Below are 15,277 nucleotides of genomic sequence, written 5' to 3' on the forward strand. Positions count from 1 at the left end.
GGCAACAGTCCTCCAAAGCTGTGTAACCTGACTGCTATCTTTCCCGGCTGTACCAGCCCCCCAAGGTAAGCAAACAGAATCCAGCCTTATCCTGGCTGTGGGGGAGGCTCAGGCCCCCAGGAGAACTCTTACAACGTGAGTCATCTCAGCCACGAGCTGGCCTGGTTCAAACGTTCACGACTCGTGTAACTCCAAGGCAGCATTTCACAATGCCTACGAATCTGCCTTGTTATGTGGAGACAGCCGGGCAGGGCTCTTCCATCTGCAGCAGCAGAGGACGGGTAGAGCAGGAGCAGCACTATGCTACCGGGAAGGCCTGGGACAGATCAGTGCTAGGATGGGCTGAGAGCACCACACAGACTGGTGTTAATCCATGCTACTGTTTGGACCACCAGACATATTCAGAACTTCTTCCTGCTCCCTTCTTTGACATTGTTTCTCTACATGATTTAAAAAATGCTCCACTGGCTTTGATTACACAAGGGTAATTTCTGTTGCTACAGAATAGCTGATCCCTATGGCTATTGCAGTGTTTCCACCAGCAGGGCCACTACGGAATGGGATCATAGTTATTAGCTGCAGTTAATTATATTACGTGCTGTCTTGAAGTACAGAGAGAGCACGGAAAGAGTCACCAAGTCTTAGAAGAGCAGCAGAACTTAGGTGTGTAAAAGGAGAAGGGGAAAAAGGATGGGGAAAGAACACCCAGACGTTAAGACCACACAGAATGAGGTAGCCTCAGGAGCAAGTAGTTTAAGGGCAACCCCATTAACCCTAACTATACATTTAAAAGTTGAGCATAAACCAGATCATGCTGGATCTAGACAGTGAACTGCACAGCTTTATAACGAAACATCAGGAGAGTAGGAAAATGCCAAGCATTTTCCAGCTCCTGGTTAGTGAAGCTAGAATTGAGCGTGCAGGTCAGCACCACACACGCGTTCTGCAATGCACTCATGTCAGCTTTCGCATACTTTTTGTTTTACGTGTTGCCTTGCAGTCCCACAGTCAGCAGCCATGGAGGATGTCACAACGTGCCTCAGCAGATAATGGCAATGACCTCTGTCCAAGGCAGGGAGGCAGCAATGCTAACCGCAGCTGGCGGGGCGGTTCAGCTATGTCGGGACGTTTCGTATCCCGTCTGAGGACCCTGCAGCTCACCCACTGAACCTCACCAGTACACGGCCCCAACAGCGGCTATAAAAAACCTCCTGACTGCAATTCGGGGGGGTTGCTGCGGTTTTTCTCCATGCTGTGCACCCCCGGGTTTGGCCAGCTGGGCTAGTGCAGAGTCAAGAGGCGACCAGGGGGTGGCTAAAATGGGCAGCACCCGCGGGCCTCGCCACGACAGCACCACAACCCGGTTCTGCTCCCGGGCAGACTGGAATTTAGCACGCCAGGGGTGCGGGCAGGATGGGACGAGGCTCCGGGGGCCGAGGAGGCCGTGAGGAGGCCGTGAGGAGGCCGCCCGCCCGCGGGGCGAGGCCGCCCCTCCCCGCCGCGCTCCTCCCCGCGCGGCCGCCGCCATTTTGTCCCAGTGCCTGCGCCCCGGCCAGCGGCGGTCGCTCGGTCGCTGTCCCTCAGCCGCGCTCGCTCCCGCCGCAGGTCCCCGCTCCGCGCCCCAGCCGTTCCGAAGGGCGGCCCCGTCGATGGCCAGCTTTCCCCCGAGGGTCAACGAGAAGCTCATCGGTGAGGGGCGGCCGGGACGGGCCGAGCTGGCCGGGTTGGGGGGGCCGGGCGGGGCGCGGGGGTGGCCGCCGGGCTCCCAACCGGGCACCGGGCGGCCGCGATCGTGGCGGGGCCGGGGGCCGCCGGGGGCCGGCCGCTCGCCCGCGTTGCCCCCCTCGCGGGGCAGCCGAGGCCCCGGTGCCTGTGCGGGGCCGGCTGCTCGGCCCTAGGGACTGGCCGTAAAAGCAAAATGATGAACGTTTGGCCTGGTTCCTCGGTAACTTTTTAAAGCATGCTGAGTTTCTTACTGGAATTTCCTCTTTGTTTTCCTTGCAGCACGGTCCCGTACTGTAGGAGAGCTCTTAGCCCCCACTTCTCCTTTTGACAAGAAGTGTGGCCGTGAGAACTGGACTGTCGCCTTTGCTCCCGATGGATCTTACTTTGCGTGGTCGCAAGGACATCGCATAGTGAAGCTGGTCCCCTGGTCCCAGTGCCTTAATAACTTGTAAGATAAAACCACACGGCTCTTAAGCTGAAACACTTGTGAATTTCCAAATAGAAGATAACATTTAATAGATTCAAACTCCTATCTTGTCTCTTTAAGCCTTGACATCTTAGGGAAAAACTAGTTCTTTAAAGTACCAGCCATTATCCCGTTCTCTGTGGCCAGCCAGAGAAATGATTGTATTGCAACTTCACAGCGGAGTGACTTACCAATTCAGTCAAGTGCTCTAAAAGAAGCGGAATTTAAAATGAACGTGGAATTTTGAAAACTAAAGCAGATCTGGACTTCTACATTTCCTATCAGAAAGCTATTTTATTTTTACTTTTTAGGAATTTACTTAAAGGCAGACCCATTATTATTCACTTTAGAGTGAAAGTTAAGTTCCAAAAGATGTTTTATTTTTCAGTTGTAGGTTACATTTTAATGACGTTAATATCTAGCAGTTTTTCAGAGTGAGTTAAGTTAATATGTTGCTTTCTACAGAGGTAAAGACATGAACAGTCTTTGTAGAAGTTTTCCAGGGGTTAATAATTCTTGATAGTTATAAGAAAACCCAGCTTTTATAATTTGGAAGTGAAAATGCATTCTTACATGCCTCCAGAATGTGCATCATGGCAACTCACAGATTTCATTACATATTAAAGACCTTTCTGTTCTATTGCATTCTGAATGTCACACGATATGTAGCTACTTATTTTTAAAGGCTCTTTATATTTTCCTTTTTTGTTTTGCAGCTTGTTGCATGGCACAAAGAATGTTGCAAATTCTATCAGTACAAGACTTCCAAGACAGAACAGTGACAGTGGTCAGAAAAACAAGCCCTGTGAACATATAATAGACTGTGGTGATATTGTATGGAGTCTTGCTTTTGGGTCTTCAGTGCCTGAGAAGCAGAGCCGCTGTGTGAATATAGAATGGCATCGTTTCAAATTTGGGCAAGACCAGCTTCTACTTGCAACAGGCTTGAACAATGGGCGCATCAAGATATGGGATGTATATACAGGTAGAGTGTGCGAGGGGAAATTGGTGTGTCAGTGTCACTTCATGCAGTAGTAACGTCAATACTTAGAAAAAAATGTTTACAGAATTTTAGTTGGGAGTTGACTCTTGAATACAATTTAAATATTTTTAAAATAATGAAGTGCAACTAGGGACATCTGATACTGCTAGAGGAAGGAACAGACTCAGGTCATGCTTTGAGATATAAGTGATGTAAGAGAAAGCCTTGGTGCTCCAAAATGGCTAAGTATGTGATTAATTTCAGGCATATTGGTTGCTTAGTCCAAAATGTTCTTCTGGATTGTAGTTTTGGAATACTTTCAAGCAAAGGAAACTTTAACAACAAGAAGTTACTCTGTCCTTGAGTATGGGGAAGGACGTATGTCAGCAAGTACCTTGTGTTTTTTAAAAAGTTAATATTGTTTTAAATATTGTTTTCACGAAACAGGAAAACTCCTCCTTAACCTGATGGACCATACAGAAGTTGTTAGAGATTTAACCTTTGCCCCAGATGGCAGCCTGATTTTAGTGTCTGCATCCAGAGACAAAACACTGAGAGTGTGGGACCTGAAAGATGATGGTATGCATTTTAAGTTCATCTGCTGTAACACGTAGGAGAAATATGCACATACTTTCCTCATTTATTGCTATAAACACAGGTCAGGCTTTCTTTTCAAAAAAATCCTTCTGTTAGTCTCTGAATCTGCATGTCCTCTTGAAATTCTTTATCTATATATCTATATGTACTCTAAAGGTACAAGCTGGTATTGAGTTAAAACAGTACATGAAGTGACTTTTTAACAGGGACCTAGGATTTAGAAGCTGCAGAATATTTATTCCTGTGTAGACTGACACTGCAAGATCTTGTTAGGAAAGAGCATAAAATTTTAAAAAGAAAAAATAGGAAATATTTTTCATATTGAATATGTAATATTTAATCAATTCTTATGGGATTAGAATGTCTTTTTTTTTTTTTTCCCCCAGGAAATATGATGAAAGTGTTGAGAGGACATCAGAATTGGGTATATGGTTGTGCATTCTCTCCAGACTCTTCCATTCTCTGTTCTGTTGGAGCTAGTAAAGCAGTATGTGTCAGAGTTTCTTGTTCATTAAATCTACTGAATTGTATGCATAATCATTTTAAATCTCAGTTAACATTAAGCTTGTGCTCGGTGTCATGAACCTCTAATGTTTTATGATGATGTAAAAGTGCATGAAATTAAACTAGCAAATGGTGCGTTAAGACACTGATTTATGAATTGAATTTGCATTGCTTTTAGTTGAAGAAACTTTAAGCATTTTTTGAGAAATAGTCCTGCACATGTTCATAGTATAAAATCAAAGAAGACTAAAGCTTCCAGTGTTAAAAGATACTTAGACTAATGCATAAAACTATTGTATTGTTGATTTTTATTGTTTCTATTTCCTGCTCAATGAAAAGGACTTTCCAAAGTCTGAGCCAGTCATGGTATCTCCTGCTGAACAAAAATGCTTCTACGTGTTCTCGAATACAAATGGCACTAATGTGTCTAAAAGATGTAGAACGAAGAACAGCATAGTGGTTTTGTTTACAGCTGTATTGTAATGCCCTGCTAGAGAACTGAAAGCAGTGCAGGTAAAGCACGCATACAATAAGCTGCTTTTCTTGGCACTGAAGAATTAGGATAAAACAGAAAAGGGAATTCAGTTTAGTAACAGGGGCTTTTTGGGTAGTTTAATGGAGCCTAGCAATGCTGAATAAAAATCACAATTCAATCACTGAGTACTACTTTGTATGGTTGACTGTTCGAATGCATTTTATACTTTAAGTTATCAGTGCAGATCTGATAGAGAATAGCTGAGTTTGGGGTTTTGTTTTTTCTTTAAATAGAGCAGATGTGGATGTATACATTGATATCTTTAGGCTTTGTGTTTTCCATAAGCTTCTTGCTTTCCCTGTCACAGGTGGTGGCAGCAATATTGGTGTGATTGAGGTTAAGCTGGCACCACTCACACAGGAGCACAATGGTGTTAGCTGGGCAGAAAGAGTGGCATCTCTGGCTACCAGGCTGGGGGCGAACTTTACCATAGGATGAAGTAACCTTGCATTCGACTGCAAGGTGTACTGTACGTACGCAGGTGCTGGTTGATGTCCACTTTCTGCTTTCTTTCTTTCTTTTTTCTTTTTTTTTTAATTTTCCCAGCAGTGAAACACACTGACTCCTAAAATGTAGTTTCCAGTTCTATGGAATGTTGGGGTCTTAGAGGAATTGGTCAACACGTTTATAACTGATTGTAAAATGGTTCAGTTGTAGGAAGTATGTGAGGCACTAAGGCCATGTTTGCTTTGGTCAAACATACATATTTATCCAAGATGCCTGCACTTAATCTGTGCAGTAAGACTGAGTCAAGGGAAAAAAATCAAGAACCCTAATGAGCTCTTTCAGGGATATATTTTATGCTAAAGACATTTTCTATAAACTTATGATTCAGTACATATAGTTCGTTCTATGAAGTAATTCTGCACAGTCTTCATTTTGATTATATATAATGTACAACTGCATGTAAAATCCCAGAATATTATAATCTTTTACCAATGTTTATAATACAATATGCAATTGGCCGTGTAAATTGTAAGCTTAATGTTTTGTGTTTTTTTAATTGTTGACTTGATTTAAAATGCGTAAATTCTTTCTAATAATGTGGTTAGACTTCCCTGTTGTTTTGCCAAAGACGTAACTTTTGGCTGTGAAAATTCTCTTTGCTTGCAGTATCTGTTTCTCTTCCTAGGCTGACGTTGGTGATCCAAGCCAATTGTAAACAAGTGATCTTAAACTCAAAGGGATGCCACTGGAGTAACAATATGTTAACCTTACGTTTTCTGTCTGTATATTTCTTAAAATTTTGGTAGTTACTGAAAAGAGGGGACCGTAGAGTTTAACCCTATTTATTTCTGCATATTTTAATAAAATAGTTTTGTAATACATGAATTTCAGTAAGCTATATGGTTAAATCGTGTTGCCTTTATCTTATATTTTGGCTTATTTTGTTAATAACATTTAACAAACTTGAATTAGAACTTGCATGTCTGCTTTAATTATTTTTTTAAAAAATTGATTTTAATCTGAGTATGACACTGAGCATATTTCTTAATTGTAGTAATTCATAATGCCTGATTTTAATATAATCCTAAATAAGACTAGCAGCTATACTTTAAAATAAATAAATAAATAAAGTAAATGTTTAATTGCTTCTTTGAGCAGAGCTATAACATTAGCTTATTTAATTGCAGGTTTTTCTCTGGGATATGGATAAATACTCCATGATACGGAAACTTGAAGGACATCACAATGATGTTGTAGCTTGTGAGTTTTCTCCTGATGGAGCTTTACTGGCTACTGCATCTTACGATACTCGTGTCTATGTCTGGGATCCATATATTGGAGTTATTCTTATGGATTTTGGGTAAGTGAACTAGTCAAATCTGGAAACTTTCTCCTAGAATGAAGGTGACTGCTAAAGATAAATGGTTTCATGCAACTAACTGATAACTAGACCTGGGAGAAAATCGTAACAGTGGTTGATGGAAATCCTAAAATGGTAGAACAGCAGAGTTTTTCCTCTGAGAAAAAATTCATGCATTTTCAATAAAGCTGAAATGTTCAGTACTAAAAAATATACAGTAGTTCAATATGCACTCCTGATTTCATAGTTAAAATACTCAATCAATTTTTTTCTCCCTCATTTTTACCAGTCAGAGCTGAAGGAAAACATTCCATAGTTCTTAAATATGATGTTAGCTAAGTTTCTCTTTATCTCCAGGCATCTGTTTCCCCCTCCTACTCCAATATTTGCTGGAGGTGCAAATGACCGCTGGGTTAGATCAGTATCTTTTAGTCACGATGGACTACATATTGCAAGCCTTGCTGATGATAAGTAAGTATGAAGAAAGATTTGTTGGGACTCCTTTAATTCTTCCCATATGATATGAACTTTTAAATAACGTCAGCTTTTTTTTTTTTTTTTTTTTTTAATTGGGAAATGATGTTTAGTGGTCTTGGTAAAAGTAGATGAGTTGTCTGGTACATGTTCATGTTCATTCTGAACGTAGAAAAAAATGAATTGTGTACAGGGTGAACGATCTGAATAACTTAAGCGTGTTAACAACTGAAAATAGAAAAAAAGGGGTTGTAAACAATGTAAATGTAAGGAGATAATAATGCAATGAAGTCTCTTGTAGTTTTAGATTTGAAAATTAAATTAAAAGTACTCAGTGACCTGATATTCAATTTCTGCTAACAATGCAACTCATGTTTTGAAGTACCATATTTTAAGCATATGAAGAATTCTTCCTCAAGATGACAGCAAGGGTATTAAACTATCTACAAGAGGACTGCTTAATTATTTTCTTTTTTAATTTAATATGAGCATTGTTGGGATTTCCTAGCTTATATGATGACATTGAAGAGAGACTTTGAAAATCTTTAGGTTATTATTTTCTGCTGATGAAGGCAACCTTCTATTTTAATTGGCAGAGCTAGAATGGTTGAAGAAATACAAATCAAAGTAAATATCAGGAATGAAGAAGTCATAATACTTCAGGCCAACTGAAACACATTGTATACTTACTAAATGTTTATAAAACTGCCTGAATTTTGCATCAGACCAGTTTATTGTGCAGCATCAGAGAAAATATGAGATCAGAATAGACATTTAATTCTAACTTACTACTTCATTCTTTGCTTTTCAGAATGGTAAGATTCTGGAGAATTGATGAAGAGTACCCTGTACAAGTTGCACCTCTGAACAATGGGCTCTGCTGCACCTTTTCTACTGATGGCAGTGTTCTAGCTGCAGGGCAAGTATATACATTTCCCTCCACCCTCTCTGAAATATTTAAGTTAGCCAATGTTTTTAACCTTTTGTGTTAAGTGTTCTTAAAATACCTTTGATTGCAACTTGATGCTTTCGACTCTGCTTTACTTTTGGTTCTATTTGTTTAAACGTGGCTGGAATAGCAGTAAAATCTGGAGGCTGATAAACCCATTTCTTATCTTTGAGAATAAATAAAATACAGACCCACAAATGTGGATTGGAGTATTACCATTACGAAATCAAGTGCAGTTATTCTGTTGCAGGTAGCATAGCTATTGGAAGATCAAGCCTTTCATAGATAATGAGCACATTGTTGTTGTGCTGCTCTAGCTAGAACTAAGCAACTGTTTAAAGCTTCTTCCCCCTAACTACATATGTGAGGATTTGTACCAAACTGAAATCTTTCAACTTTCAAGTGGGATAATTGTACAGTTGTGTTTGTTGGGGGTTGTTTCTTTTCAGTTTGTTTATTTACTCCTTTTTGCTGTGCAGGACACAGGATGGCAGTGTGTACTTCTGGGCAACTCCGAGACAAGTTTCAAGTCTCCAACACCTATGTCGTATGGCAATTCGGAGAGTGATGCCAACCAGCCAAGTCAAGAACTTGCCTATCCCATCAAAAGTGGTGGAGTTCCTCTGTTACCAGATTTGAACACACACACGGAGGGGGAGAAAAGAAAAAAAAAAATCAAACTGGCAGACAGCCCAGCTGCTAAAACTGGCTAAACACTTTAAAGAATCCTCAAACTTCACAGCCTTTATGCTTAAAACTCTACAGGTTTTGAAGAGCTATTTAAAGTGATATCATAAATACTATTTTGTCAAAATGCCTGACAGTTAAGTTTTTAATATTTATAGAAAACACAGTAAAAGTATTCCTGATGTTCTCAGTTTTCTAAAATATAACTGTGAAAACATGTACATACATAGACATAAGCTGCTACGTGCTATTGGTGTACCTTTAAAATTGCTTTTATGATTTTTAATGTGTATCATGTATATATTGCTTTGGTAGAGCCATGAGATGCATCTGTGCTGTAAAGTGGAAGCATAGCTATTATTCTGGGACATCAAGTTAGAAAAAATATTGACTTAAGGAGGCTTAACTGCTCTGTGTGTATGTACATTGGTTGGGGTTCAGGAAACTGATCCACCAATACGAATTCATGTTAGTTTATTTCATGAAGAGGTACAGTTTGGCCTTTTAGAGCAACGTATGGTGAAGGGAAGTAGGTTAAGGTAGTAAGGGATGGAGCATATCTAATGTAAACCCAAGGATTTTGCCTGTGTGTCAGCTAAAAGTAGGCCTTACGTTCCATATCAGCAAAACAGATTAAATTTCAGTATTGGGCAGTGTTAAAGAAATATTTCCTTACATTTCTAGAAATCTAACTACTGTATTATTGCCTGATACTTTGTCTGTAATGAGAGAAGTTTACAGACTCAGTTTATTATTCCTTGACCCTATAATATCTCTTAGGGTGATTATCGGTTAATGGCCAAAGATCAGCAAAATACTTGTTTTTGCCTTCTGTTATTTATCTGTACCTGCAGATATAAAGAATGTATGCATTGCATAAAATGCCTGATTATATATATTTTTGTTGAATTTTTTTATTAAAAACTTGTATAAAAGTGGTTTCTGATACTGCGTCTAGTGGCTGATTTATCAACACTGTCTGCGTGCAACAGTTCTCCTAAGAATTTACTATTGTAGCTGTTAGGTAGTTTTTCTTTTCAGGATCATAGCCTTGGTGAAGCTTGGGGGGGGGAGCCACAGCAAGATCAACCTTTTGATGTGGAGCAGGTCAAAAGCATAGGGTGCTGTAAGTGTTCACAGGCTCCTGAATAGTGCAGAACATAGGAAAGGGAGTTCTGACTGCCACCCTCCTCCTTCCATGGTTGCTACAGGCTCTAAAAATGCATAAACTGAACATTGTTTTTTACACCCACATTATTCCAGGGTACTTTTTTGGTAAAACCCTTTTTTGGGCATAAATATTAAATTACACATTTGCTGTATAGCAGATGTAATACGTAATGTATTTGATGTATAACTTGTGAGCAAGATGCAAATTGTTGAATGCGTAGCCACAGCCTTGTTACAAACTAAGCACACTAAATAATCGGCAGCTACACGGCTTCCTTGGTGGGTGAGAGGTAGGCGAAGGGCTGCAGAGCCTAAAAGTGCAAAAAGCATTTGCTTAGGGATGGGAAGTAACTCTCCTCTAACCGGGTGCCAAATCCCAGGGGAGTTTACTGCCTGTGAGATCCAGTAGAAGCTCTCCAGAACACAAGTCAGCGTATTGAACAGAAGCTGGCAGGCATGCCATGCGGAGAAGGCAACCTTCTGATGGCCTGTTTGCACAAACCTGTTAAAGTGTGTTTCTTTTTTCTCTATTACACTGTTTATTTGGACAGAAGGACAAGGTTAGTCTGGACGAGGAGGCCAGATGCTGAATCATCACAGCCCGATCAATAAATGTCCAGTACAGTTAAAGCTGTCTAACAATCACAGCATTTGGCTTTGCAACTTTGGTGTAAGCACTTTGCATTTGCGTGAAATTCCCACATGGAAAATCAGAGACTGAAGCTAATAGGGAAGGGATGTGCAACTCCTGCTTATCTTTAAAAAATTAAAGTGACATTACATAACCTCATGTGATCAAGCAATGCATCTTTTTACATGATAGATGCCTAACTGTCTTCCACCAACTTAGCTACTATACTCAATAAATATACTGAAATCAATTCTTTCATTCTCAGGCATGCTATTAGCATTTTAAGAGACTGGGACGCCTTGGAACTACAAAGGCACTTTTCTACTTCAACAGTCTGGTCTTAGTGGATTTATTTTCTGATCATGTCCTCGTTTTCTTGGATGAAGTACAAAAAGTCTCTGACAAGGCAGAAAGAACTCTTATTGAGCGTAGCCCAGCAGGCCTTAAACTGAAAAGAACAAAACAAAACTCCAAACCTATAAATATCCCTGTTCCTTCATGTCTGCATTGCTCCAGCACAGTCAAGTGGCAACACTTGCGTGTGGGACTGACAGGGAAAGAGAAGCGATGTGGTATTTCAGTCCATTCTCAATGCAATTTGTTGTATTTACACGTGTACAGAAGACAATGCCCAATAGCAAGCGTGCAATCTTTTCTTCTGGAAAGCTCAGTCCAGGCACCCAGGCCTACTTTCCAGGAAGATTTCCCTGAACACTGTTTCCAAACATCATAAATCAACTTCCCACTTTCCAAAGACTACTACAAAACAAAGTCAATGGAACAGAACTTCCTCAGGAACTAAAACTCTGCTGGCAAGGAAATAGAAAGCATACGTGTCACCACGTTACTTACTGACTCATTCATTTGATGCAATATTTTTCATAGACATATTGCACAAAATTGAAGCATTTCTCTTTTTTTTTTTTTTTTTTTTTTTGAATATATATATATTTATCATTAAGAGAAGGCTTCTCATACATTGTCCAGCTGAAGGAAGAACTGGTGAGATCTGTACCCCAAAAAACATCCCATCTCAGCTTAAATGCAGAGACAAGTATCAACCAGGCATGAAATTTTCTGCCAGGAGGCTTTCTAATTTAAAAACATGCTCCTTCTAAATGCAGTCACTCTGATCAGCTGAAGCACTGTGCACTCTGTTTTGCACTCCCTGCTGAAAAGTTTGTCCTGAGGAAGCAGCAGCCCTTCCCATCAGATAACCCAAACCAAAAAGCAAGCTGATGCTGATGGATCTACACCAGCAAAGATGAAGCAGATGGATGCAGACAGCTGTGATTTGAAAGTATGTACTTAATAGCTCTGCCTGATGAAAGAAATTATTCTCCAGCCTTAGAACAACCTGTAGCTAGAAAATTTGCCAGGGCCATTAGTCAGGAATGGATGGAAGAAACTGCACCTCTGGAACGGTGTTAACATGCACGGAAGCAGTTGTAGACTAAAGGGTGTTTTGCTGTTGTTACCATGATGTAAACAGTTTACACTAGTTAAAAACAGCTCATAAAGAGGAAAAGCTGAGCAAAGTAGCCCCTTTGTGCTGGTGGAACACTGTTTAGCTGGGGCCAAGCAGAACTGGTTTAGATCTGTTCAAAGCCATCTAGAAACACGGCTAGTATTTCTGCAGCAAACGTAATTGATGTCCTTAAAGCATTTTGTAATCCTTTACTGAAGTGTGCTCTGGGTATTAAAGAAAGTCAATGAAGTTGTCAGGAACAGAGCAGAGGCAGCAGGAAGCAGAGCTACTCCCCCAGCACACTGTCGGCGTTGTCCAGCTCTTGCAAGCACAGCCTCCCCGGGCAAGCAGCGAAGACAATGAACAGGAAGGAGGGTGATGCAATGATGCGATGGCTTGCAAAACCTCCGGACAGGGACAGATACATCAAGCAGTGGAAGAGACAAATGCAGAACTGAGAATCTCTGGATCAGTTCTTTTAAAAAGGAAGCGTGTTAGCAATACAAAAGCAATAGACAAAGACAGTCAAACAGGCAAGAGGAAAACAGAAATTTCTAATACGCCGAGGAGGAATTGGGTCATTTACTCTGTGACTTGCCACTGAAAATTCACACCTTGCTACTCATTCCCACAGCAGCTGCCTGACCCTGCTAGTCCTCATGTTTTTAGGGGGTGGCAAACTGGTATTAGAAAGGTTGTTGTGTACTTGGTTTTCATTAGTGTTACTCTGCATTACTCCCACACTGCAGCACAGAGCACGTTCCTCCTGGGGGCAGGACACTGCGCTACCTGGAGGATTTGTTCATCAGCTCCAGCCCTCCGTGCCCAGGCACTGCAAAGCCCTAGAGTCACCATGATAGGGTTAGGGCTAGGGCTAGGGCTAGGGTCAGGGTTAGGGTCAGGGTCAGGGTCAGGGTCAGGGTCAGGGTCAGGGTCAGGGTTAGGATTAGGATTAGGGTTAGGATTAGGTACTGGCCACAGCCGAGGGGCAGTGCTGACAGCTGCCAGGGCAGGTTGCAAACTGGTTCCCAGGACCTGCCACCCTCAGGACCCTTCTCTGCCTGCAGTTAGGGCTGCGGCAGATCCCTGAGACTGCACCCGAGAGAAGTCCTAGAGACAACTGGAGATCTTGTCAGAAGGAAGGCCTTTCCCTGGAAATGCTCTGAAAACAATAATTGTTTTCCGTATTCGTACCTGGCATTTTAGTTGAATCTCTCAGAGACAGACTGAAGAACACTCCTAAGTACTTTGAGTGACCTATTTTTTATTCATATTGCAGCTGAATGAAGTCTTCCATTGGAACAATTTAGAAATAGGGCGGATAAATCCCACAACCTCTTTTCCATATATATTTCACAATGTTATCATAAAGGACAGAAGTTACAGAAGATCCCATGGGGAATCTGCTAAAGGTGCCATGCAGAAACTGTTTATTCAAGTTAATTACTTCAGATTAGAACCACCTGAGTAAGGCAAATGGGTTTTACATGTGATGCTGGCTGCTGCACAGGGATAATTTTGTTTTATATACACTACGCCACAGCACACAAATCCAGCCGCAATAAGCCATTGCAGAACAGCTTTCATTATTGATGTACTAGAATGAAAGGGAAGCCAATGTAAACTTCAGATAAGTAATCAGTAACTTTGTTTAGGTCACTAGAACAATATCGGCTATCAGCTGGGTTATGCCTTGTGTAACTAATTGGATTCTGAACTTCTCACTTCTTCGGGTGCCTAGGTGGCCACCCAACATTAGCTGCTGTGTGTGCCTTTCAGAATGGCTTTCCACTTGTGCCCCGATATTTCAAAGCTGTTGTGGTTTCAAAATCTAAACTGAATTGGGAAAAAATAAGTCTGTTCACATGCAGGGCTGCGACTACTCAAAATGAGTGATTGTTAGGTTTCAAATCCACTTTCTAAAAAGTGTCTAAAATAAAGGCATTCTGTCCATCTCCTGAACCGTCAAAGCTGTTAGAATTATTTTCAGTCTAACAAAAATGCAGGGACTTCATATAGGTAAAACTCACATGTAAATTTTATTTTATTTCTTTAAACCCAGAAATGTCCCAAAGACTTGGCTGACGTCTGGGCATGGATGCTCTGAGTTTAGTTGCTTCATATAAGCTGCATGACACTGAACAAGCTAGAACGCAGAATGGCCGAGGCAAAAAGTAGCATTGCATTGCTGGTGCTGAGATTTCTGTCATTTCAAAAGACAAGGGCAGAGTTACAGATGAACTCCTCCTTTGGAACGGAACACTGACTGAGAGCTGCGTTGGCATGAGCTGGCCTGGCCCGGGTCCCGCGGAAATGGATAGTGTTAGTCACGCGAGCGTGCCCTATGGATCCATTCATCATCATGAACAAATGTGAATTATACTGCTGTAAATAATGATAACGCTGTGCCGAATTATGCTCCCATTGCAAGGTACATACTAGCATTTTCAAGGAGGCTCATTAGAAATGACGATCAAAGACAGGAGTTTCGGAGAATGTAAAGGCAGAGAGGAAAGCTGTCACTACGCATTGCCGACAGACTGACATAGGAAGCTTTTCCTTACTTTCTACCCCCTCAGCATCTGAACTACCATTTAGTTGTGCTTTCTCCCATCCACAACCTATCCAAATCTTGAATAAGCTGCAGAAAAAGCAGTTCTTTTGGCATGCCAAGTGGGCTCTGCCTTCAATGATTTCACCCTTAATCTCTTGAAAGCCTAAGTGCAGAAATAGCTACTCTGATGGATAGGATTCAATTTAAAACATCACTCACTAAGACTGCATTTTTATTACTCAGATCAGAAGTTCACTACAGATACGGTTAAATGGAGAAATAGCCATACAATCCAACAGAAGCTTTGAGTTCCCTTTTATTTTGTCAATAAATGTCAGCATTTGAGAGAAATGCCTAAATACTAATTCTGCAAGTAGACTAGCAACGTGCCCTTTAAAGTTGAATTATAAAAGAAATTTATATATATATATATGTGGTGTTCTTTACTGCTCTGTCATTTTCTGCTTCTTTTTATGCCTTTTCTATTATTATTTCAGTTACGTTAGGCCACAGAAATCCTATTGTGTTATGGATCCGTGGCAATCCAAAAGGCTCATCAGCTCAATGACCCGTGGAAGCACATTAATTATACCAGCCTAATTAAGCCACTGCGATTTTACTGATGCTACTTCCTTCTCCATTACTTGCTCAAAAGAAAAAAAAAAGCAGCTCTTTGTGAAGGCTATCCTAATCTGCTTTCACATGATGTACCATCAGCTGGCAAAAAG

At 41.0% G+C, this 15,277-nt stretch overlaps 1 protein-coding gene across 1 annotated transcript; it reads left to right on the forward strand.

Moving 5' to 3' along the window:
• Nucleotides 1-1,529: 1,529 nt before the first annotated feature.
• WSB1 (WD repeat and SOCS box containing 1) lies at nucleotides 1,530-9,672 on the forward strand. Its single transcript, XM_082776479.1, has 9 exons — nucleotides 1,530-1,689; nucleotides 2,005-2,173; nucleotides 2,908-3,176; nucleotides 3,621-3,752; nucleotides 4,157-4,257; nucleotides 6,444-6,616; nucleotides 6,974-7,087; nucleotides 7,902-8,009; nucleotides 8,519-9,672. The coding sequence occupies exons 1-9, from the start codon at nucleotides 1,650-1,652 to the stop codon at nucleotides 8,676-8,678; spliced, it is 1,266 nt and encodes a 421-aa protein (XP_082632605.1). The 5' UTR covers nucleotides 1,530-1,649; the 3' UTR covers nucleotides 8,679-9,672.
• The last annotated feature ends 5,605 nt before the right edge of the window (nucleotides 9,673-15,277 follow it).

Source organism: Aythya marila (genome assembly GCF_965140915.1).
Source record: "Aythya marila genome assembly, chromosome: 20".
Taxonomy (NCBI): domain Eukaryota; kingdom Metazoa; phylum Chordata; class Aves; order Anseriformes; family Anatidae; genus Aythya; species Aythya marila.

Excerpts from the sequence above, each read along its gene's own strand:
- WSB1 (XM_082776479.1), top strand. The coding sequence starts at position 1,650 with ATGGCCAGCTTTCCCCCGAGGGTCAACGAGAAGCTCATCG. Across the intron at positions 3,177-3,620 it reads GATATGGGATGTATATACAG|GAAAACTCCTCCTTAACCTG; the intron begins GTAGAGTGTGCG and ends TTCACGAAACAG. Across the intron at positions 6,617-6,973 it reads GTTATTCTTATGGATTTTGG|GCATCTGTTTCCCCCTCCTA; the intron begins GTAAGTGAACTA and ends CTTTATCTCCAG.